This window comes from Xenopus laevis, chromosome 9_10S (genome assembly GCF_017654675.1).
Source record: "Xenopus laevis strain J_2021 chromosome 9_10S, Xenopus_laevis_v10.1, whole genome shotgun sequence".
Lineage (NCBI taxonomy): Eukaryota > Metazoa > Chordata > Amphibia > Anura > Pipidae > Xenopus > Xenopus laevis.
In genome coordinates, this window is record NC_054388.1 from 102124944 (window position 1) to 102149359 (window position 24416).

At 42.6% G+C, this 24416-nt stretch overlaps 1 protein-coding gene across 2 annotated transcripts in view; it reads left to right on the forward strand.

Moving 5' to 3' along the window:
- LOC108703204 (protein kinase C beta type) overlaps window positions 1-24416 on the forward strand; it is a 156024-nt gene that overhangs the window by 122583 nt on the left and 9025 nt on the right. The window contains exons 10-17 of one of the 2 annotated variants that reach the window (XM_018239282.2): window positions 1168-1341; window positions 1590-1681; window positions 5802-5864; window positions 7742-7880; window positions 9279-9359; window positions 9454-9561; window positions 15198-15338; window positions 21990-23383. In XM_018239282.2, coding sequence (XP_018094771.1) covers window positions 1168-1341; window positions 1590-1681; window positions 5802-5864; window positions 7742-7880; window positions 9279-9359; window positions 9454-9561; window positions 15198-15338; window positions 21990-22148 — 957 coding nt within the window. In that variant the 3' untranslated portion in view covers window positions 22149-23383. Of the gene's footprint in view, window positions 1-1167; window positions 1342-1589; window positions 1682-5801; window positions 5865-7741; window positions 7881-9278; window positions 9360-9453; window positions 9562-15197; window positions 15339-21989; window positions 23384-24416 lie in introns of those variants that run through there. The other variant, XM_018239283.2, reaches the window with a different exon arrangement.

The window sequence follows — 24416 nt, forward strand, 5'->3', positions numbered from 1 at the left end:
CTGCACAAATATGGCAGCCCCCTCATAGACAAGCACAGGGAGTCAGATGGGTAATGGAAAAGCTTTGAGCAAATCTTTATGGCAAAGTTATAAGTAGCAAACAAAGCCAATACTGTAAAAATGGTTTAATTTCTGGTGTCAGTATCTCGTTAAAACCACTGCCTGGTTGCTGAGGTCATTGGGACTCACAAATGACAACCAGATAGCTACTGAAATTCCCAACTGGAGAGCTGTTGAACAAAAAGCTTTATAATTCAAAAACCACAAATAATAAAAAATGAAGACCATACTAAAAGTTAACTTAAAGGTAAACAACGCCATTAAGAACAAAGAAACTTTCAGGCTGATTTTAGCTGCAGCAGCCCTGTTGTCCTAATCATCTGCCCACTGAACATAGTCCCTGTAGGATCAGGTTCCTTGGTGGAACTAGACCCGTCCAGAGCTTCAAGCTCTATGGACAATAATTAATGCCTCTCCTTTTGTTTCTTTGTACAACAAACTTCTGGTACAGAATCCTTGCATCCTTGGAGGTACAGGTATTTGATCCCTTATCCGGAAACCCGATATCCAGAAAGCTCCGAATTACAGAATGGCGGTCTCCCATAGACTCCATTTTATCCAAATAATCCAAATTTTTAAAAATGATTTCCTTTTTCTCTGTAATAATAAAACAGTAGCTTGTACTTGATCCCAACTAAGATATATTCAATCCTTATTGGAAGCAAAACCAGCCTATTGGGTTTATTTAATGTTTACATGATTTTCTAGTAGACTTAAGGCATGAAGACCCAAATTACAGAAAGATCCATTATCCGGAAAACCCCAGGTCCTGAGCATTCTGGATAACAGGTCCCATACCTGTATTTATGATTTTGGGCTTCTAAATTAGGCAACCTGGCCTACTCACATGAGTGAATGAGTCTTGAGAAACTTTAGGATCTGGTCAGGCAACCTAAGTGCTGACCAAATTATCAAGAAATCATGATTAACAGTCCTCTTGTATACAAAGTATTTAGCAATGGATTGAAGTGCAATTGGACAGTTGTGCAGCTCCTCTGGACCTACAACTCCCATCATGTCCGCTAATTACCCAAGTCACCATTTCATTCAATCCATCATTTATGCGTCTGTGTTTACTAAGAAATACTGACTTCTCTCCACCCATAGGTGATCCTGGCAGAGAGGAAAGGAACAGATGAGCTCTATGCAATAAAGATCCTGAAGAAGGACGTGGTGATTCAGGACGACGATGTTGAGTGCACAATGGTTGAGAAGAGGGTTTTGGCTCTGTCTGGGAAGCCCCCTTTCCTCACTCACCTACACTCCTGTTTCCAGACAATGGTGAGAATGTTCAGATATCAATGTGCAAATTGAGTTGTTGGGTTTGCTAGTGTTCCAAAATCTTTTACCAAGGACCTGGAATACTTCTGAATCCAAAAAATGATGAATCCCTAATGATAAATCTGCCCATTGGTGTCAGTTTGGTGATGGAATGCTTCAGATAGGAAAGTAGTGGGGTACAATGAAATCAGAGCAGGTTGGTCCCCCAACCCCCTCAACTCACTGTGTGATTTACTGTGTTCTGGCAGGATCGCCTTTACTTTGTCATGGAATATGTCAACGGCGGAGACCTCATGTACCAGATCCAGCAGGTTGGCCGATTCAAGGAACCACATGCAGTGTAAGCCAAGAAAACTTCCCGTGGGATTGTTCTGAGGTTACAGTAAAAGATCTAGGAATTAATGACCCCCTAATGTAGGATGTTATTCAAATCTTCAAATCAGCATTTATTTTAACTTTTAAACCTATCCGAAATATATCTATAGTGGGGTGGTGATTCGTTAGCCTGTTGCACGGCTCATACTATTTTCTCTTGCTCTTCCTCCTGCTACAATCTTAAGGGGTTGTGGATTTGTGGTTTTTCAGGTTATACTAGCGTATTGAAAATTGAGACACAGTCCTGCCTTCTCCACCTTTGTGGTGTCCCAGGGATAGGGATGAGCGAATTTTTTCGCCTTGTTTCGCCACGGACAAAAAAAAGATGCGCGTCAAAAAATGGCACGTCAGCGACATTTCACCAGGAGCAAATGTTTGGCGAAACGAAACGGGTCAAATTCGCCCATCCCTACCCAGGGATAGAAAATACTAGGCAGTAGAAATTGGGACAACTCTACCTTCTAGTATTTAATTTTCCTCCTAACGTCATGAATTCGAGCAGATTGATTTAATATTTATCCTATTATTTATGGATCACTGTAAATTAATTATACCATCATAATCAACTTGGGATGAGGAAGTAATTACTATTTATTGACACTGTACTTTCAGTTGTTAAGGTTCTATTAATAAATCACTTATTTTTAATAATTGTTTTAAATCATCTTCAGTATTTTAATCCAATCAATTGATCTCTATTCACTGATTTGAGAAACCTTGCTGCACAATAATCATGATGAAGACGGAACCCTATCAGGGGATTTTTGTAATCATCGATAATAATTGTGGGATTGTTTTCTAGTAATCTGTTTCAATTAATTTATTTAGGTGAACTGATTCTAAATTATTGCGCGGTGCTTTAAAACATAAGAATTTTTTAAGCGATTGGTCTAATTAGACTGACAACCACTGGTGTTTTTTAATTGTGCTGCTATACAGCTATTTATTAATTCTCAACTTATTTGGGTGTTGATAAATGTATAATAATAGCCTATTTTAGTGACCGATTGAGTTCGATTGATTAAGCAGGGTACTTTTTTTCTCTCTTAACATTAATAAGTTATTAGGATTTCTACTAGGCTCCATGACCATATAAACCCCAGGCTTAGTTCTCATGAAACTCCAAGCTGACATCTAATATTCTTGTATTTTACAATAGGGGGAAGATTAAAGGGATACTGTCATGGGAAAAACATTTTTTTTCAAAATGAATCAGTTAATAGTGCTGCTCCAGCAGAATTCTGCACTGAAATCCATTTCTCAAAAGAGCAAACAGATTTTTTTATATTCAATTTTAAAATCTGACATGGGGCTAGACATATTGTCAATTTCCCAGCTGCCCCCAGTCATGTGACTTGTGCCTGCACTTTAGGAGAGAAATGCTTTCTGGCAGGCTGCTGTTTTTCCTTCTCAATGTAACTGAATGTGTCTCAGTGGGACATGGGTTTTTACTATTGAGTGTTGTTCTTAGATCTACCAGGCAGCTGTTATCTTGTGTTAGGGAGCTGCTATCTGGTTACCTTCCCATTGTTCTTTTATTTGGCTGCTGGGGGGGAAAGGGAGGGGGTGATATCACTCCAACTTGCAGTACAGCAGTAAAGAGTGACTGAAGTTTATCAGAGCACAAGTCACATGACTTGGGGCAGCTGGCAAATTGACAATATGTCTAGCCCCATGTCAGATTTCAAAATAGAATATAAAAAAATCTGTTTGCTCTTTTGAGAAATGGATTTCAGTGCAGAATTCTGCTGGAGCAGCACTATTAACGGATTCATTTTGAAAATTTTTTTTTATCCCATGACAGTATCCCTTTAAGCATTAATGGTAACTGATGATACCACTAACCACCATTCATTAGCATATATTTTATAGATTATCTATGGCTTTTATGTACAATGATGATTATGTACAGTTTTCCTTTCCCTTTATACTGGGAAGTGGCCAGAGGTGAAGTGGTTGCCAACCCTGCTACTCAGCTCTTCTTTAGGAACACAGGTATGAAGGCCAGGGTGGTGGACCAGGACAGAAGACCAGTACAGGGGCTCATACATTGGCTCAGTGGGTATGACTCTTGTTTAAAGATGAAGTAGGTATCCATATGGATGTTACTAGCATTTCTTCCCTCCTGTCTACAGGGCCTGATCTTGTGAAGGTGACTGCTCTTTTTACTGGTTTGTTCTGAGTATTCTGGGAAGAAATGGATCTCATTTTCCAACACCCCCCCCCCCCCACACACACACATACAAACACACACTGGCAGTGTTTTCCATCTTCCTCTCCCATTGTCTGTATGCTCAGCCCTTAAAGGAGAAAGAAAGGTTAAAACTAAGTAAGCCTTATCAGAAAGTTCCACCTAAATACACCAGTAAACCCTCAGTAATGCTGCTCTGAGTCCTCTGTCAAAAGAAACACAGCATTTCTTTCCTTTTATTGTGTACTCATGGGCTTCTGTATCAGACTTCCTGTTTTCATCTTAAACCTCCTTGCCCCAGGCATGAGCATGCTCAGTTTGCTCCTCTTCCCCCCCCCTTCTCTGCTGTAATCAGAGCACAGAGCAGGGAGGGATCAGGCAGGTGTGATGTCATACCAAGCTGATAATAATATAGCATTCTATCTTGCACTATTGCAGCTAAGCTATTGGCAATAAAAAACTTTCCATCTCCTTTAAAGGGGTGGTTCACTTTTAAAGAAGAAGTCAACCTGTACGGGGAAAAAATCCTCCCCCCCTCCCCTGTGTTGGCCCCCCTCTCACCTGGCCTACCTGCCCCCCCCCGGGCAAATGCCCCTAGCTTGTTACTCACCCCTCGGCACAGATCCTCTGCTGCCGAGTTCACGGGTGCCATCTTCTCCCGATCAATCGTCTTCCTGTTTTGACCCACGTTTTTTGGCACATGCACAGTACGAGGCATTTACCGGTATGGATATTCTGCGCATGTGGCAAAAGTCACAAAGTTTCCGAAAAAAGACTTTTGGGAGCATGCGCAGTAGCTCCTTACTGGCAAATGCCTCCAACGGCGCATGCGCACGAAAGTCACGAAGTTTCCGATCTTTTTTTCGGAAACTTTGTGACTTTCGGCACATGCGCAGAAGATCCTTACTGGTAAATGCCTCGTACTGCACATGCGCCAAACGCTGGTCAAAGCAGGAAGAAGAACGCTTGGGAGAAGATGGCGCCCTTGAACTTTGCAGCAGAGGACCTGCGCCAAGGGGTGAGTAACAAGTTAGGGGCATTTGCCCGGGGGGGGGCAGGTAGGCCGGGGGGGAGGAGGACCTACACATGGGAGGGGGGGAGGGTTTTTTCCCTGTACAGGTTGACTTCTCCTTTAAGGTAACTTTTAGTATGTTATAGAATGGCCAATTCTAAACAACTTTTCAATTAGTTTTCATTATTTATTTTTTGAGTTGTTTTGCCTTTTTCTTCTATTTGCAGCTTTCAACTGGGCTTTGCAGACCCCTTCTAAAAAGCAAATGCTCTGTAAAGCTAAAAATGTATTGTTAACGCTAATTTTTATTACTAATATTAATTATTCAGGCCCACTGCCGTTCATATTCCAGTCTCATATTCAAAGAAATGCATGGTTGCTAGGGTTATTTGGACCCTAGCAACCAGACTGCTGAAACCGCAAACTGAAGAGCTGCTGAATAAAAAGCTAAATAAATCAGAAACCACAAATAATAAAAAATGAGAACCAATTGCAAATTGTCTCAGAATATCCCTCTCTACATCATACTAAAAGTTATCTCAAAGGTAAGCAATCCCTTTAAAGTGCAGTTCCGCAGTGCCCGATCTCCCCAGAATCAGCTTCTTCCCTCTAATCCCTTGTAGGACGTATTTATAATCAGATGGTTGCACAGCTCCGGTTATGCAAGGACAGTGCCGGCTTGGCATCCTTCCCATAATGCAATCCTCTTCCTGCTTGGTTTTACTTGCAGAATCTCTCAGGCAGCTCTTGGCCTTTAATTGCAGAGAACTGGGCTAGCTACAGAAACAATGCATAGGAACAGATGTTGTATCAGTTGTTTCATTTTATTCTTAATTTGGCCAAACCCCCGCTAACCTATGCCTTTTTTCTATTCCTATACAGATTCTATGCAGGAGAGATAGCCATCGGCCTGCTCTTTCTGCACAGCAAAGGCATCGTCTACAGGTCTGCCGATTGGTTAATCACCTTGCATACCATTACTGTTCATTACATAGCCTCCTTTGTTTCATTCTATTCTCAAACAGCACAGCAGTTCTGTTATGCTTTATGGCGTGAGAGTCCAGCTATCTTTATAATAGAGCATTCTGACCACAGTGGTCTGAAACTCTCTATGAAACCCATTGATAGGATATTAGAGTTCCTTGGCTATATAAAAGCACAAGGTCAAAGGTTGAGATCACAGAACTTCAAGGTGACTTCTAATATCTTATATTTTACAACAAGGTGGCTATGTTATTTATTATAATACACAACTTCTAGGGTGACATGTGACAGATATTACACCACTAAACATTGTTTAAGGATATTTTTTATAGAGTATTCATGGCTCTTGTGTCTGATATATACAGGTATGGAACCTGTTATCCAGAATGCTAGGCCCTGGGGTTTTCTTGATATCGAATCTTTGCATACTTTGTATCTTTAAAATCGTGTAAACATTAAGGGCCTTATTTATCAAAATCCGAATTTTTTATGAAAAAAAAGTCAGACCAAACTAGAATCCACGATTTGACCTTATTTAATATTAAAAAAGCGTGACCGTATCGGGGAAAAATCGAGCAAAAATCGTAAGATTTTTTCCCCGAATTGCTTGATTTTTTTTGGGCTTCTTCCTTAAAAAGTACAAATCTTTCAGATTGTTGCCCGTAAAGGCTGAAATAGTTGGCTTTTTTGGCTTATACCAGGGCAGACCACAGAAACTTCTAAATAGGATAGGGACCTCTCCGATTGACTTATATACAACCTCAGCAGCAGGGATTGGCGAATTTGACTTGTTTCGCTTAACCAAAAATTCGCTGCCAAGAAAATTTGTCGAAACGCATTAGTCTAAGGGCATTTCTGCGGCAAAAGAGCGAAAAACACACTCCTCCCTACTCGGAAGGTCTGAGATGCCGGATTCTGACTTTTTGCAGCATTGGGCTTTAATTAATAAATTCCTAAAAATACCTTAAATAATCTCAAATTTGTTGAGTTTTTTTCATTCGGACTTTAATAAATAACCCCCTATATAAACCCAATAGGCTGGTTTTGCCTATAAGATTTAATTATATCTTAGTTGGGATCAAGTACAAGCTACTTTAATTATTGCAGAGAAAAAGGAAATAATTTTTCAATATTTGAATTATTTAGAGAAAAATGGAGTCTATTGGAGATGACCTTTCCATAATTCAGAGCTTTCTGGATAACGGATCCCATACCTGTATGATATATTTTTACTGAGTGACATGTGGGTCAGTGTAAGATCCTGGATACAAATGAAGGCATAACGGTGGCACCATCCGTATAAGGCTTATGGCACAGGGTTCACATTCTCCTCCTTCTAGAAAGTACAGGTATGGGATCCATTATCCGGAAACCCGTTATCCAGAAAGTTACGAATTTCTGAAAGCTCCTCTCCCATAGACTCAATTTTCCCCAATTTTTTGAAAATGATTTCCCTTTTCTCTATAATAATAAAATAGTAGCTTGTACTTGATCCCAACTAAGATATAATTAATCCTTATTGGATGTATTTAATGTTTACATGATTTTTTAGTAGACTAAAAGTATGAAGCTCCAAATTACAAAAAACATCTGTTATCCAGAATACCCCAGGTCCCTAGCAATCTGGATAATAGGTCCCACACCTGTACTTGTTTCCCATTCACATGGATTGGGGTAACAGTGTTGCTTTCTGGCACTTCTCTGCCATCTCTTTACTGGTGGGGAATTTTATATTTAAGGATTTAGGCTGCAGTTTAGCAAGAAGGTCACATTAATAGTTTCCTTCTTACAACGCAGTAACATTAAGGTACTCAGGACCAATCTACCTACTTTCGCAGGGACCTAAAGCTGGATAACGTCATGCTCGATTCAGAAGGGCACATAAAGATCGCAGACTTCGGCATGTGTAAGGAGAACATGTGGGATGGGGTAACGACAAAGACATTCTGTGGCACGCCAGACTACATAGCTCCCGAGGTAACCCGCGCCGGTTATATCCATCAATGCTAATAGGGGCTCAAGTGTAGGGGAACTGCGGTTTCTCGAACAAACAGGGGATTTGCTTATAATTAGGACTAAGGCCCTTTGATCACAGTTCTCAACAAATGACACATCTTTCATGTCAGCGGGGTTGTTTGTATGAAGTTGCAATATAATTGCGCAGTGCCAAAATTTGCCTTTATGTTTTTAATTGAAGCCATTTTTTCTCTCCATACTGTTTCTGAATGCTATGTTTTTAACTGCTTGTATGCCATTATGGCTGAAATGATGGTAGTAGGTTTACAATAAAGGGAGAATAAAGGTGGTTATGGACTGGTAATTACTAGGGATGCACCGAATCCACTATATGAAATCATTCGTGAAAGATTCGGGCAAATACTGAACCTGAATCTGAATCCTAATTTGCATATGCAAATTAGAGGCAGGGAAGGAAAAAGTGGGAAAAGACTTCCTTGTTTTGAGACTTAAAGTCACATGATTTGCCTTCCCATGCCTAATTTACATATGCAAATTAGCAGGCCCGGATTTACTCTCATCGCCTCCCATATGCATCCCCCTCTCTGTCTTTCCCTCCACTCCCCTCCCACGTTGTCCTCCCCTTCTGCGTCGTCCTCCCTTTCCCTTCCGCGTCGTCCTTCCTGTCTCCTTGCGCCTGCGCGTATATGTGCATATCAAGATGTGGGCATGCGCATATATGTGCAGGCACAAGGAGATGGAGGACGAAGTGGAGGTGAGCAACTTACTTGAATGTGGCTGGGCGGCATGCCGCCCCTGAATTTCTGCCGCCCTAGGCCCGAGCCTTTGTGGCCTTGCCACAAATCCAGGCCTGCAAATTAGGATTCGGGTTCGGCCACACATATGGATTCGGCCAAAACCTACTGAAAAAGGCAGAATCCCGATCCGAATCCTGGATTCGGGGCATTCCTAGTAATTACTGCCAACATGGATCCTAATTGACCCATGAGTGGGGTCCTCAGGAGGGCCTGTGATACCAATATGTGGATTGGAAAGAAGCTGCATTGGTACAGTAATCCTGTCCTCACCCAATGGGTCTATGGGTCAATGGCCTATATAAAGGGTAGTGGCTGTAATATTTCTTGTGCACGCAACGCTGTTGGGGCTCCTGCCCCTTTAAGGTGTGCTGTTCTAGAACGCCATTGCCTGTGGGGCAGTATAGTTGACTAGCCTGTCACACACTCCATGTATTTTGATTATTCGGATGGATCTTGGATTAAAAAGACCATGAGAATTTCCAGTGCAAACAGCCTCCCCCCACCATTTCTCACTACATCACTCAGGGGTGCATTCATAATGATATTATATGTATGAAAAGTGACAGGAACGGCTAATTATCCTTTTTTTTACTCTATTCAGATTATAGCTTACCAGCCCTATGCCAAATCAGTGGATTGGTGGGCATTCGGGATCCTGTTGTATGAGATGTTAGCCGGGCAGGTAAATGATCCTCACTTTTTAATGCTGCTATATAGTATGGCCATCCTTTTCCAGAGCTTTCATTGACTGCCTACGTCTTTCTTACCTTTCTTAGGCTCCTTTTGAAGGTGAAGATGAGGATGAATTATTCCAGTCCATCATGGAGCATAATGTAGCATATCCCAAATCAATGTCCAAGGAAGCTGTGGCCATCTGTAAAGGGGTAAGGTTATGACTATAAGCCATCAAAAGGATTAAAGGGGCAATATACAGTGGCTGTTGCTTACTGATATAGGTACAGATTTGCAGCAATGCTGTAAACAGACGTCAAAACAAATGTGTGGTTCATCGCTGAGGGTTGCGACACATGACTCCTGTGTTTGTAAATAGCGGTCTGAGGAGGTAGCATAATGTAATAAAATGTGTCTGAAACAGGTCTTGTAACCCATAACAACCAGTCAGCAAATAGCATTTACTTGTGACCTTTTTGAAAGGAAACATCAGCTCTCTATGGGATATTAGACCTGCAAATATTGCTATTTCTATCAAGATACCTTAAAATACCAACTCCTGTTCTGGTAGGCATTGCTTGCACAGTATGTTGGCATCATTCATTTGTGTTGGGGATTATAGGCTGGTCGTTCTCCTGGGTGTTTTCTATGGTGTCCGTGGGTCCACAGGAGTCAGAAGCACAAACCTAAACCCCCAATGGCAAATAATTCTGCTGGAGCCTGACATCCCATGTCCAGGCAACTCTTGAAAGACATTGAGTCACAGCACCAGTGGCTATGAGCAACCTCATCATTAACTGTAGACTGTAGAAGCATTATAAAGCTGCTTTGGAGGTCCCTTTAGTTTATAAAAGGGTTACAACGTACCTACAACCTACAACATCATAAAGATTTTCATACCAAATCACACCCTAATTTTCCGTCAAACTTAGTCAAACCAGTAAGTTCCCTGATACAAATGTTGGACCTACAGGGGGAGTTTGAGATGGGAAAAATCAGAACATTTCTGAGACATGGAGACCACACTTATAAACTGTTCTGCTGCTGCTCCAGGGGACCCAAAGGAGTGATAAGGGAGTGGGATGATCATACTGAAGGTCAGTTGTGGGCTACATTAGTGTTATGATGAGGTTTCTTTATCTATAACCATGTTGTGAGCCATGAACCAAGGAATCTAAAAACCTCTGCTCACTAACAATGTTTCACCTCACTTGCTTCTCATAGTCATCACCCAGATGTCACCTACTGTAAAAATCGTTAAAAAAAACTACAATTAGGGATACAGGAATCTAAAACCATTGCCATTATACTCAATACTTTTTGAAATATTCAAAATATTGATTCAGGAACTATTTCAATTCAGTAGAGCACCAGAACTCCAGACTCCATTTGGGCCTCACCAGAAGTACAAGGGACATTAAGTTAGACTGGCCTCACAGTTTCAGAGGCACTCCTATAGGCTCAAGCCAAACCTATGACGTAGAAAATAGTGACTTTCATACATAGTTAACACCTTATTAAAAGTTAAACTGATTTGTATTATTGCTTGAAATGAGTGTATATGGATACAGATATGAGCCATCTGGAAGTTTGCTGCTGTAATCACCGGTTCTTCAGAAAAAAATTGCCACATCTCCTCCTTCCTCTGAACTTCTCAGGAGACTAGTTTGTACTTGGTGACCTACTTTCTTCACTTGCTTACCTGACACGCCGCTGTCTGCTCTTCACTTATTGACAAAGGCAAACCCACAAAACCCAGACAAACAGATAAGTCGGTATTGATTCTCTCTCAGCTCTCTACTGATTCCAAGACAGAAGGATGCTCACTGCTTTTTGCAGCTAATTGGCTGCTTTGGGCTGAACTCTACTGGTGATCCATTGGGTCTGGTGAACGCTCACAGAGCAACAACCTGGAGGCTGGAGCTGTGCAGAGACACTCTCATAACCATTAGAACAAGAAAGCTAACCATCCTGCCTACAAATTAGTTATTTTCTAGTCTATGGACAGGCTGTCCTGTCCCTTTTTGTTATAGAATGGAGGCTCTAGAATAATTCCCCTCCCCCTTTTAATAAAGCTGGCTGCCTGTAGACAATTACATTTCTAACTAAGGTATATGGTTATTTCTGGGGACCCCTATAATGAACAAAGCCCAGTACAATAACAACGGAAGAACCATTCCCATTCCCTGTGTTTATGAGATCACCAGTTGCGTCTCCTAAATGTTCAATAGAAATTGCGCCTTCTTTAAGACACTTCTTACAGTGCATGTCTGAACATAACTGTTTAATACCTCATTTTTGATGGCAGAGCAAGGTGTAAAGTACTAAATCAAACCCCTGTTTTTATGTTATTCTGTGAGTGAGCCCATAGGCACAACGCTCTTCCCCCAAAATGGAGCAGTAAGAGTTGTGCAGAACACAGTACTGGCAGTGCTTGCTGGTGCTTCATGGTGTTGGACTGGGCTTCCTATGGCCAACAATAGAACGTGACATCCAGGGCCAATCCTCACAAGAATTAAGATGCAGACAATGGTATAGAGCTTATATTTACTAGGACTAATGGGCAGATTTTCAATACCTTGTACATTGTCCAACGTTTCGGTCCTTACTAGGACCTTTCTCAAGGATCCTTGAGAGAAAGGATTCTTGATATATATATATCCTGAGAAATATAAAATATATATAAAATGATATTATATGTAGGTGGGAGGAATGTAGGACACAAATCTCCCTACCATGCCCCCTACCATAGGTGTCTTTCAGGACGTTCAAGGCAGCAGTACTGGGATCCCTTGCACCCATCAAAGCTTTGCTCTGCATCTTGTGCACAATTTGTAATCAAATGCAAGGTGCAGAGCTCAGGTGCATGTGTAAAGTGCATGGGCTTTGAATTGTGCCCCTTGGCGTTACAGTGCTTGTCCCCATGTTTATCATAAGATTTTACTGAACCACTATCAAGTATTGCCCATTAAACACTTCCCGACAAGTGTCTAAACTTTCCCATCTGTGCCTATGCTTAGGAGAAGGCCTGAATATCCTTCTCGGTGCTCTGCCAGGAAAGGGCACGTCTGCTCTGGTTATGTTTTTATTTTTTAAAAGCCTTTCAAACACTGAATAAATCCAAAGGGCAAGGTGATCAAACATCTGCTTGAGCAGTCTCTACCCTGCTGAGGGCGAATTGGCACAGGGAACAAGGCAGAGCATTATCTGCAGATTCCAACTTTATGGCTGTGTAATTCTGTGTGCAGGGCCAGCTCTCTCCCTGCCAGCCTGAGATGGTGCCATTTTCTGCCACAGCACACAGGTGGGCGCAGAATTAAAACAGATGTCTGTTTTGGGTTCACTTGCATTTATGCTCCCTTTTCGATTTCCCCTTTCATATTCCTCAAAAGGTAAATCCAGTTCTTGTCGCCTCGGTGGCGTTGCACAAAGCCCTACATTATAAATCAACACCCTGCTCCCGGAGTGTGAAATATGCGCCATTATGCAGAACAAACTTCAGCAAAACTGCCGCCTGGGGCCACACACCTCTGACGTGTTGTGAGGAGTAGGAGACACATGTTGGGAACACACGGAGAGAGACTGGCACACATTGACTGATTAGACACACGGATCAATAGACAGAAAGTGCTCCCAGCGGCGGAATGCAAAGGCTGATTACAATTGATCTGCTCCTCATATCTAATAGGGAATGGCTGGAGTTGTACGGGGGGGGGGAGTTAGAATTGTATCCACAGCTTATGCCAAGAGGCACTGACTCATGTCCTGTGCTGTGTCCAATGATAACCCATCTCTAATTTTCTACTCGAGCTGCGGAATGGTATTTGGACAAGGATATTTAAAGAGGCAGAGCAGCTTTTATTGGGCTGTGGCTAAAGGAGTGTATGCATAAGGGAGCCCATATCAGGGATTAACTCCAGCCTCTTTTGGCTGTTTGAAGATGCTGGGAGTTATATCTTAACAATAGCTAGAAAGCCTATGATTAAGTGTTGTGAGAACACCAAACGCATAAAGTTATAATCCATACTTGTACTATAATAAAGACCTTTTTACTACTACTGCCTAGAGGATTGCTCTGTTAGGGCCTACCCTACAAACAATACCATAATAGCTTGAAGGCCACAGGTTGTAAAGCCCTGCTTTATATTAATACAGGGTATTTTTGCCTAGTTCTTACCATCAGAAAGAACACACAGAGTACCCCCACTACTTGTTGATTTCCTTCACCAATGCTCCATGGTAATTCTATGAGTATTGCAATATTCTTTGTGTTTGTGTGCTACACATTCATCTCTTGCACATCTGCCTCTCTCTCTTCAGTTCAGTGCCACATAGATTCAGTATGTTGGTGCCAAAGCACTAGGATATCAGTGCCACAGCTTCAGCATATAGCTGTAGTTCAGTATATCATTGCCATTGAATCAGTATATAGGTGCCATAACTTCAGAATATCTGTGCCAAAGTTCCAGTATATAGGTGCCATAGCTTCAGCATATCAATGCTTTCATTTCAGTAAATCGGTGCTATGGCTTCAGTATATCTGTGCCGTCCAGGGTATTTGTGCCACAGCTCTGTTGTATCAGTAGCATAGCTTTGGTATATCAGTGCTATAGCTTCTGTATATCAGTGTTATAGCCTCTGTATATTATTACCATAGCTCCAGTAATATCAAGGCCATAGCTTCCATATATTGATGCTATAATGTCAGTTCATTGGTGCAATACAAAAGCAGTTCTTCATGCTAGTGGCATTCAATACAGTCATCCTGTCTCATTGGGGCATACAAATATTTTTTTGTGCCCGATTCCTGGAGCCCCAAACCTAGTGAGGGCAAACATTGGAGCATAGATAGCAGGGCAAGATGGCTGCAGCATGACAATATGGCAGCAGCCGTACTTAATATCAGTGTTGTCCAACATTAACCCTGTCAGTTGAAGTTATATTTGAACGACAGCTAAAGGGCAGTAGTAGGACAGTATCAGTTGTAAACGATTGTCATGCAGATACCGTACACCAGTTAGACAATTAACCTTCAGATCACAGTATTAACTCATAGGGATGTTTTGGCTTTCCCCAGTGACACCACTTGAAATCAGAAAGCCTTCCTCTGCTGTCTCATTAGTGCCCTTAAACCTCTCACTGCCTATAGCGCATCAAGGGTTAGAGGGCCCTTGGCACCTTAAAGATTAATATATTCCCCGTCAAAATCCAGTGCAATGGCACTCAAAAGAAAATGCTGCCTACAATTCTCTTTTTCAAGTATTATATATTTAATAGACTTTTGGACATAAAGATGCAGCTTGTTTTTGCGTGTGTCATTTAATCTTTGTTTTGATACCCAGAATGGGGCTGCTTTACCCATTCCTAAGTACACCTATGCAGCCAATGGTATCTCCCTGATCCCACCCTTATCTTATGGATGGAATGCCATCAGTAACACTTTTATCCATGATAATCGTGCGGTGCAGTCTCCCGACCTGCCACTAACCATTCAGATCGAATAAAGTAGTAAAAGAACAAATCAGACAATATTCTGCCTGTGACAGCAATCATAGGAAAGTTATGTCCGACAAATTCTAGTGACAGTCTCCCACTGATATCGTCAGCCGACAGAAATCTTCTAACCTGTCTGATAGACTAAACGACCAATTGCCATGGTAAAAAAAGTTGGGACGATCCACACACAGTCCAAAAAAATCGTATGCAGATTCCATCTTTACGATTATATCTTTGCGCTTATGGCCAGCTTTAGTCTTTAGCTGTTCCAAAAGTGCCTCCGCTTATCATGTGATTTATAGAATAAAATTAGGGTCTTGTTTTATTCATGGAGCTTGTTTTCCCTTTCCAGCTGATGACAAAGCATCCCGGGAAGCGGCTGGGCTGTGGCCCAGAGGGGGAACGAGACATTAAGGACCATGCCTTTTTCCGATATATAGACTGGGAGAAGCTAGAAAGGAAGGAGATTCAACCACCCTACAAGCCAAAGGCGGTGAGTCCTACAACAACGGGCAGCCTTTCACTCTTTCACCACCTGCTGAGTGCGATGTGCACTGTGATTGTGCTTTTGTCTACTGTGGGTTTCTTGTGCGTTTGTCTCCTGTGGGTTTCTTGTGCGTTTGTCTCCCGTGGGTTTCTCGTGCGCTTGTCTCCTGTGGGTTTCTCATGTGTTTGTCTGCTGTAGGTTTCTCGTGCGTTTGCTCGCCCTCCTTGAATGTAAGTGTTTGTGCACAAGGCAGTTGTGTGTCTCATTAACACTGTAGTTGTGTGATTGTGCAATGTGCTTGCTGAGCGTACATTATTGTGTTGCTGCTGAATGTTGTTGACGTGTGTGCAGTTTATACTTGTTGTGTCTGTGCACTTTGTGGAGCCACTGTAGTTTTTTTCTGGAGCCATATTGTACGTCACAATTAGTGGCCATTATAGTGGTGCTGTCAGTCATTCCCCTCTAAAACTGCAGGAGAATATTGCTTAGTTCTGGTTAAAAATATGCCCCAGGACCCTCCACTCATACAGATTTGTGTTGCAGCTCTTATTGAGCCCCAAACATGGCGAGCAAGAGTCTGTGGTCACTAATATGAGGAAGTAGAATGACCTGTCTACTGCTACAACATTTAGTTGATCCATTTCTCAGCAGTATCTCTGGAGTATTAACAACGATTGTATCAATTCTAACAGCTGCCTGTAATGTAACCCAGAGATTCTGCTCAGCAGGGACAAAGACAAGAAATGTATCAACTAAATGTATCAATTTAGAACAGTTTACAGGGTCGGCGACCCCCCCTCCCAAAGCTGCTTCAGAAGGAGAGAAATGACACTTTACACTTCAATATTAGAAAAACGGTGACGCAAAGAAAAATAGAGAGTTGATGATCTGGTGATCTATCTGAAAACAACTAGTTGTTTGAAGGTGAACAATCCCTTTAACAGTAACATTTTGTTTTTCTGGTGAAACCAACTGCTGCCAATGCCTTTCTTGGTCACTTGGTTGTACCAGGGCAAAAGAATGAAGAGTGCCGAGAGCGATGATCCCTCTTCTGGCTTTTCATAACAGTGGACAGTTTCCATTGGAGTGGTTGGGGTCTGCATCTCTAGATCTCTCTGCATATGAAAGCAAGGATCGCAAGCCATTTGTAATTGTCCCAGCAGTCCTCCTTTGACTGAAACTGACCCATGATCCTTTACTCCCACCTGTCCAGGAAGTGCTTAGATATACAGCTCGGCCTGAGTAAAGCTGCGGTGGTGGTGTTGCGGGAGGAGCAGTGGAAACATGGCCGGTCATGTGACTGCTCCACACCCCACCCCTGGCTCCTGTTTGCCTTTCTGTGACCTATTTTAGCGTGAGCAGGAGAGGCTGAGGGATGCTGACAGTTTACAAGACAGCAGCAGTCTGAATAATTTAATCTTTGCGGTAACGGTTATTAAAAATGCACCATCTGTTTTCATGCCTCGTTTTCAGTGGAAGTGCAGCATGTCTCTCTCTCTCTCTCTCTCTCTCTCTCTCTCTCTCTCTCTCTCTGGGGCAGATTCGCTAAAGAGCAAATTGTCGCCATCTGCCGATTCGCACACATCGCACCACTTCGCCAGGCGCAAATTCGCTACCACTACGCTAATTCACTAATATGCAAAGTTGCGCCCTTGGTGGAGGGTTGCCACCCGGCCAGTAAACCACCTGCCAAAGACGGGGTCGGTATTACAAATTTACCAACAATGTGGCTGCCGATTTTTGTAATACCCTTAACAAAAGCCCTTGGCCCGGCCCCAATCTGCTCAAAACTTCAAACCTTCGGGTCATCGCCGTCTGTGCCTCCACCACTTTTTACGTCACACCCTCCCCTTTTTACGTCACAGCCCGCCCTCTTTTACGCCACGGACCTCCCTTTTATTTCTCCCCCCACCACCGGTGGGCAACCCTACCTGGGTGCCAAACTCTGGCTTGCTAGCAGTACTTCGGCAGTGCGAGTATTTCATAGGGAAGATGCGCTAGCGTTCGGCTGTGCCTAACGAAAATTCCTAGTGATTTTGCGCTTAGGTCAATTTGCATACGGCGGCTAATTTAAAGTTGTATGGACGTCTTTATTATAAATGTTGGTGCAAATGCTTGGAGTTACCACTTTTTCTTACACATGTCCAGGAAACCTTAATAAAGACAAGAGAGTTAATATAATGCCCTACACATGAGCCCACTGTAAAATGAATGTTATGAAATGTCTGGAGAAAACCAGTTACCCAAAAAAAGTTTGTTAGGACTTTTGCAGCCAATCCCACTTAAAAAAAAGAAAAGTCGCCAGCTTTTTTGAACTCTTATGCATTTTCGGCTCACAGGATATGATGTAAGTGACTGGAGATTGAGGAAGATCTAGCTGCTTTTTAGCACTTCGACTGGTCTGAGGTGGCAGTAAAATCCTCACTTTACTGAATTTGTGGAGTAACAACCTCTCGCAGAGCGAAAAGTCGCCTCCTGATAGAGTGCGAACGAACGATAGCGACGGTCTTTATCGCAAGCGAATTGACGCCTGCGCTTGTTAGTCAATTGGCGATGTCCCTGCAGATGTGATTTTGTGGCGAAAAGTCGCTAGCGTTAGCCACTTCTGCCCCTATATATCCAGTATATATGTTCTACAAGGGCCTGGTGTTGTGTGTAGGGAACAAATGCTCATTTACTCATTCCTCTGACTGAGATTCTGTATAGAACAACATTCTTATGACTTTTAATCTACGTCCCTCATGTTCAATGCAAAACCCTATAATTAAAGGACATTCAAACTTACACAAATTCACCCATTTTTGCCCCCTCACCCAGTCACCTTCCCGCCACAGCCCACTAACTGCTCTCTGTAATTTTCACCAGAATTAACTAGGGATGCACCAGGATTCAGCAGGATTCGGATTCTGCCGAATCACGTGACTTCTTGTCATAAAACAAGGAAGTTAAAATGTTTTCTCCTTCCCACCCCTGATTTGCACATGCAAATTAGGATTCGGTTCAGTATTTTACCAAATCTTGCGCAAAGGATTCGGGAGTTCGGCCGAATCCAAAATAATGGATTCGGGGGATCCCTAGAATTAACGTTAAACCCCACCTGTAAAAAGCACTGAAAATACACTTGATTTTAATTAGAAAATAACATTGGACAGGGAACAAGTGAAATTGGATGCATGGCCATGGGTAAAGTGTGGGATGTCATGGCATGGCCGAGGCTCACCTGAAATATAAAACTTGGTCATTAACTTCAATAAAATCACAGTGGCTAGAATTAGCAATGAGTTGAAGCCAGTGAGCAGGTTCTGTCACAACTGTCTGCCCTTGTTATGCAATCCACTTAATGGCCGGGCGATGAATTGGAGGCTTCGGGGCATGGATGGTGAGCAGACAATGTACATGTGTCTCTCCTGCAAACTGTGCTGCTTCATTGCCGGCTCCCTCTCAACTGGTTTGTGGAAATTAAATCTATCCTTTGCGGTGGTATATGGAAAATATCCTTTGGATTTGGATGCCACATGAGGACCCCCCCATTAAACAAAGCATTCCTCAGGCTGACCAGCCAAATGTGTAGATGTAAAGGGCCAGTAATAAAATAAAAAATACTTTATACACATTAGGGAACAGGGAAAAGATCACTGAACATAGTTTTACTCGCTACAGTAAAAACCAAAACTTCTGTTCCAAATCTCATATAGTAAATATTTCAGTATTTTGCTTTCCTGGTCCTTCTCGCAGTAGCATTGCTTCACTCCTGCTTTATCTCTGCCAATCCCATTTAACACCTTTCAGCACAGCGAATGCCCAGGACAGTCTGTTACAGTCGACTGAGCAGGAATTAAGAGTGAGAAAGCTGGAGCTATAGAAAGAGAGAGCATTAGGAATATAAAAATGGGTCAGTGGATAATAATGCCACAAGAACCAGATGCAGCATATAGGGGTTTGAATGATGAACACCCCCCTACCTTTTATTTCTGCAAATAAATAGTCTTTTGGTCCCAGTTGTTGTTTAAAACCCATTGAAGGTGAAATAATCAAGTGGAATGAACACTGAGTGGCAGGATTTCAGCATCAAGAATCTGTATAGCGGGTTAGGTTAGAATGAAAAGCTGCTCCAGTAGACATGAGTGATGTGACAGTGGACGCCATGTTTGAACATGTGACTCCGCTGTGGCTGGATTGTAACCTTGTAGCTATACACCCAGGTGTAGGCTGCTTGTGTAATGGGTAAGTGCCCCTATAGGCACGAAACGCGTTAGGTCTTCATGTCCTAATAAATTTTTCTACTTTTTATATTTGCCTCTTTATTTTGGAGACCCTCACACCCTTTGGATACAGTGTTTTTGCTTGTGTAACGCACAATATTCAGACATGTAGAGCCTCTAACCTCTGTCACTGCAAAGATTAGGTAGAAAGACTGTAAAGCTGACCACGCATGGGCTAATAAAAGCTGTTGACTCAGCCTTTCCAGGCCAAGTCGGAATCTTATTAGATTGTGTATGGGACTTTTGGGAGGTTAGTGTCTTCTCCCGACAGTTCTCCCCCCATTATGAAAAGATCCTTGGCCCAGGAGGCCAAATCATAAGATCATTTCTATTTGTCCTACCATGTTGGTGGACAATTGAATTGGTCACTGGGTGAATCTGCCAAAGGTTCTTACCATGTATGTTCTGAACAGAACAGTAGAAAGGTGTCCATATATTTTTTACCATAAAAAATGTAATCGGTCACATTTTAGTCTTCTGTGACAAAGTTTTCATGTTTGCCCACCTATTAGGGTCAGGGCACACGCTCAGATTCGGGGGAGATTAGTCGCTGGCGAAACGAGGAAACTTCGGGCGACTTGGGAAAATGAAGCGCTCTGAGTGCCATCCTGCCGGTGATTTACATTCTAGCCGGCGGGAGGCAGTTCGGCGAGATTAGCCGCCCTGAAGAAGAGGAGATTTGTCGTTGGGAGACTGATCTCCCCGAATCTGAGCGGGTGCCCTGACCCTAAGAGTAAAGGTACCTTAGAAAGGTATCAGTTGCCCTTCTCTCCTATCCAATAGTACTAGCAGCCATTATTCTTTTTATTTTACCTAGTCTACTGTAGGACAGTGGAGAGTATTTCCATATTATACAGACAGGCCTTGCTGTATTTTAGTTAGGGATGCACCGAATCCAGGATTCGGCCAGGATTCTGCCTTTTTCAGCAGGATTCAGCTCCTTGGCTCCCAGTTGTATATCACGCGCAGTGCTTAGATTGTTTATGTTGCTTTATGTTGTTCTATTGTTTTAACGTGCTTTGTCCATGCTGCTTGCCACATACTGAGAATGTTGCTGGCTTCACATTAGAAAATGGTCTCTGTACGTCTGGCTCTGTTCTCAAACTTCTGGTTAAATGAAGGACCTCAGAGGCAATTTTTTTGTAGTATAATAGTAGAAGCTAAAGTGTTCTGTAACATTGTGCTTACAAGCTATGCATTCAGTAACTGGAGAGCAAAAGTAAAAAAATACTTGAGGTAGTTATGCCCAGAGTACATCCATACAAAGCTTTGTGCTGACCATGTTTTTCCTGTTACCAGGTGTCCCTCCTTGATATTGATGAGTAAGTTGACCTTAAATCTATGGGATCCATGGGTTTCCCTGCAGCTTTGGCAGGTTCAGGGTATGGGTATGGGTTTGGGTAGAGGGTGGGTTAGACTTCAAGTAGGGCTTGGCAACATTATCTCTCCAGTGTCTTCTCTCTTATGCCTCCAATTTTATGATTTCCACTAAGGGAATTGGTGTGGGTCATCAAATGGGTTGGTTGTGGAACGAGAAGCAGCAGGTTTGGTTTAGGGACACTGGTTGAAAAATGTTTGACCCTCTTATCAGTACAGCTGAGTTCAGTCATTGCTTGGACGGTAAAAAACAATATTTATTTCTATGAAGTATGGCCTCAACTGATACATTACTGTGGGGGTCCAGTAGAATAAGTGGACCTTTTATGTCCTGCATTTGCTTATAGTAGGGAGTTGGAATACACTGAAAATTGTATATTATGGAAGGTATACATGTCATCTAAGTACTAAGAACAGTGAATTGGTTCTTTCTCTGTTGTCCAGAGGAGTGTCCCTTAAAGTTGCATAGGCCAACTAGTTCTCATTTAGAGCATGTGAAAATTGGAAAAATATAGAGGGTCAAAACCTAAAGTGAAAATGGTCTGGGTGGCGACCAGGAGTTTTTTTTGTGAAAGCCCAAACCAGATGTGAACTTGGTCTACAAGGTGACCAGGAGGTAATGTATTGAAAGTCCAGAGTAGATGTGAAAATGGTCTGGATAGTGACCAGGTGCTTGTACTTTGAGGGATCAAATCAGATGTGAAAATGGTCTGGGTGATGGCCAGTAGGTTATACATCAAGAGACCAAACCAGATATGAAAATGGTCTGTGTGATGGCCAGGAGGCAATTCTTTGCGGACCTTAGCTAGACATGCTGAGCCATATCTAATGTGAAGTTATGTTTTGAATTTATTTGTTTTTTATGTTTGTTTTTCTTTCTTTAATCAATTATCTCCACTTATTTCAATCAAAATGTTTTCCAACCCTTTTGTTTGCTTTGACATCCCTTTTTTTTATTTATTTATGTTTATTCCCATTTCCCGTGCTTTCTCTTTCTCCCTTCCCCTTCCTCCCATAGTGCGGCCGAAATGCTGAGAACTTCGACAAGTTTTTCACCCGCCACCCACCAGTGCTCACTCCACCCGACCAGGAGGTCATCCGGAACATTGACCAATCAGAATTTGAAGGCTTTTCCTATGTTAACTCAGTTTTTTCAAAAGAGGAGGAGAAGGACTAAGGATGGGCCTGTCCAAGGACTAGGCAGCCCCCACCTGTGCGTCACCTCTCATTGGGTGTCCCCGTCCAGCCAGCCCTCTCTGCGTGTTTATAACACCATTCTGCTGAGTGTGTCCGCACAACTCTCTCACCCTGCGTGTATGACCATCACCTCGCTGTGTGGAGAGCCCTGTAGTCAAATTTCTCGTCTCTATTAGCAAGCAAAGAAAAAAAAAGTGTTCAACTGTTTAAAAAAAAACCAAAAAAAGAACAAATGTACCCAATCATTAGATAGAGCATGGATATTTGCCACTAACAGTGTAAGCTGGGCAACCCTTAATGAGACCAACTCTATTTTTATGGCAAACCTATCATATATCATCCATGTACTGTACCAAGTGTTTCTCTTGCTGTGTCCGTTCTCTATGATCATTTCTGCTTCCGGCTGTGGTGGGTGTGGCTTGGCATTTACAGCATGGGACCATATCCAATCAACCAACGACAGCCCTCCCAAAAGAACATATCAATAACTGTGAGATTGTAACAGGTTCTGATGGATTGTTGAAGGAGACCCTAAATAGGGATTGGCCCCCTCTTTGTCTATTTTTTAAGGCAAAAAAAGGTTTTCGAATGGTCAAAGTCACCATATAGGGTTTTGCCTCATTTTTAAAGTTTGTGTTGCTCTGATCGTGTTCTGCATCGCCATAAACCTCCTAATAATGGTTTATGCCATAATGGAAGGAGTTGCAGACCCATTGGGTCTTTCCATTTTGTAAGTGTAACACCGACCCCTTGTTGAGTGCTGACAAGTTACACCGCATTGCTTGACGCTTTCTTCCCCCCAAGAGGGTAAGTGTGAGTGCTCTTTTAGCCAAGCCATTGAACAGCACCCTTCCAAATATCTTCTGCTGTGGTTGAGGGGACTCTATTTCTAAATGAGCCAAACAGTATCGACAACAAACTTCAGCAGATGTTCCCATATGACTGTACCCCCCCCCCCGCAGACATCACCATCCTTTCTGCATGAGCGAAGGAGATAATGCACCAACTCTGGAACAGCCTGAGGCATCTCTACAAATTGTCCTTTCTGCATGCAGCTTTGGCCATGCATTAACCCATTACCTTCTGCATGTTGTTCAGCAGCAGGAGTCCGTGTGTGAGCCTGCGGGTATTGGTTACTGACCTTGGTTTATGCAAAAACCTGAAAAAAATGTCATGCTCTCATGTGTTGTGTCAAATGAAGGTTCTACGCTGGCATTATGGCAGTTTTTTTTTTAATGTTGTTCTTATTTAATTTTTAAAATAATGTCTGCCCTATAAATATTGTCCATAAACACCTTCCAGACAGGGCCCAATGAATAAGTCACGAGAACAGCTCCCCTGCTTAAATCTCTTTATAATCACAAAGGACTTTATTTTTATTAGCAAATATTCTAATATATGGGTTAGTCTATTCTCTTTTTTTGTCTTGATAAGTAGAGAGTGTCGTCATCAGATGCTGTTATGATTGATGAGGTATTACCAATACTATAAGGAGACATCTGCTGCCTACGTCCCTATAAAAGAAGCAAAGTCAACCTAGTTAAGTCTCAGCTGTGTTACCATTGGTGTCATAATTGAGACGATAGTTCTAAGCCAATTATATCCAGTTCCCATTATACATATTCAAGTACTGGGGTCCATGTTGTCAGGGAGCCGGGAGCTCCCTCCTGGGAGGTAGTCAGGATCAAGGAGGAAGCCCTCTTGAGGGTGCAAGGTCGCGGTATCCAAAGGGTTAAGCAAGATACAAGGTCAAAGTCCAGGCAAGAGTTCAATGGCAGGCAGATCAGGATCAAATAACAAGAGTCCAGGCAAGGGGTCAAAACCAAGGCAGGAGCAGGAATCAGGATAACAGCATAACAGGATAACAGAAACCCAGGTTCAGGGTAGCAGAACCTATTCTTGGGCGCCCTTCTGGCGTCCTGGGCGCCCTTTTATAGTTGAATTTGGCAGCATAGTGACGTCACTGGCGTGCTTGCGCCGGCGTGTTTGCGCATGCGTGTTTACGTGGGCCGACTGGGCGCCGCCATTTTGGATCCTTCGCCGCCGGGAGCAGACGCGTCCCTCCATGCTCCCGGCGGCCTTGACACATGACCACTGTTATGCATGTCATTACCATTGGCCATAAAGAACAATAACAAGTTCGAGCCTGGTCTTTTTAAGGTGGACTGGTGTTTCCTGAGCTATCCCAAATGATGAATAGTTTTTAATGTACACATTTTGACTGGCTACAAAGGAAGCTTTTGGAGAC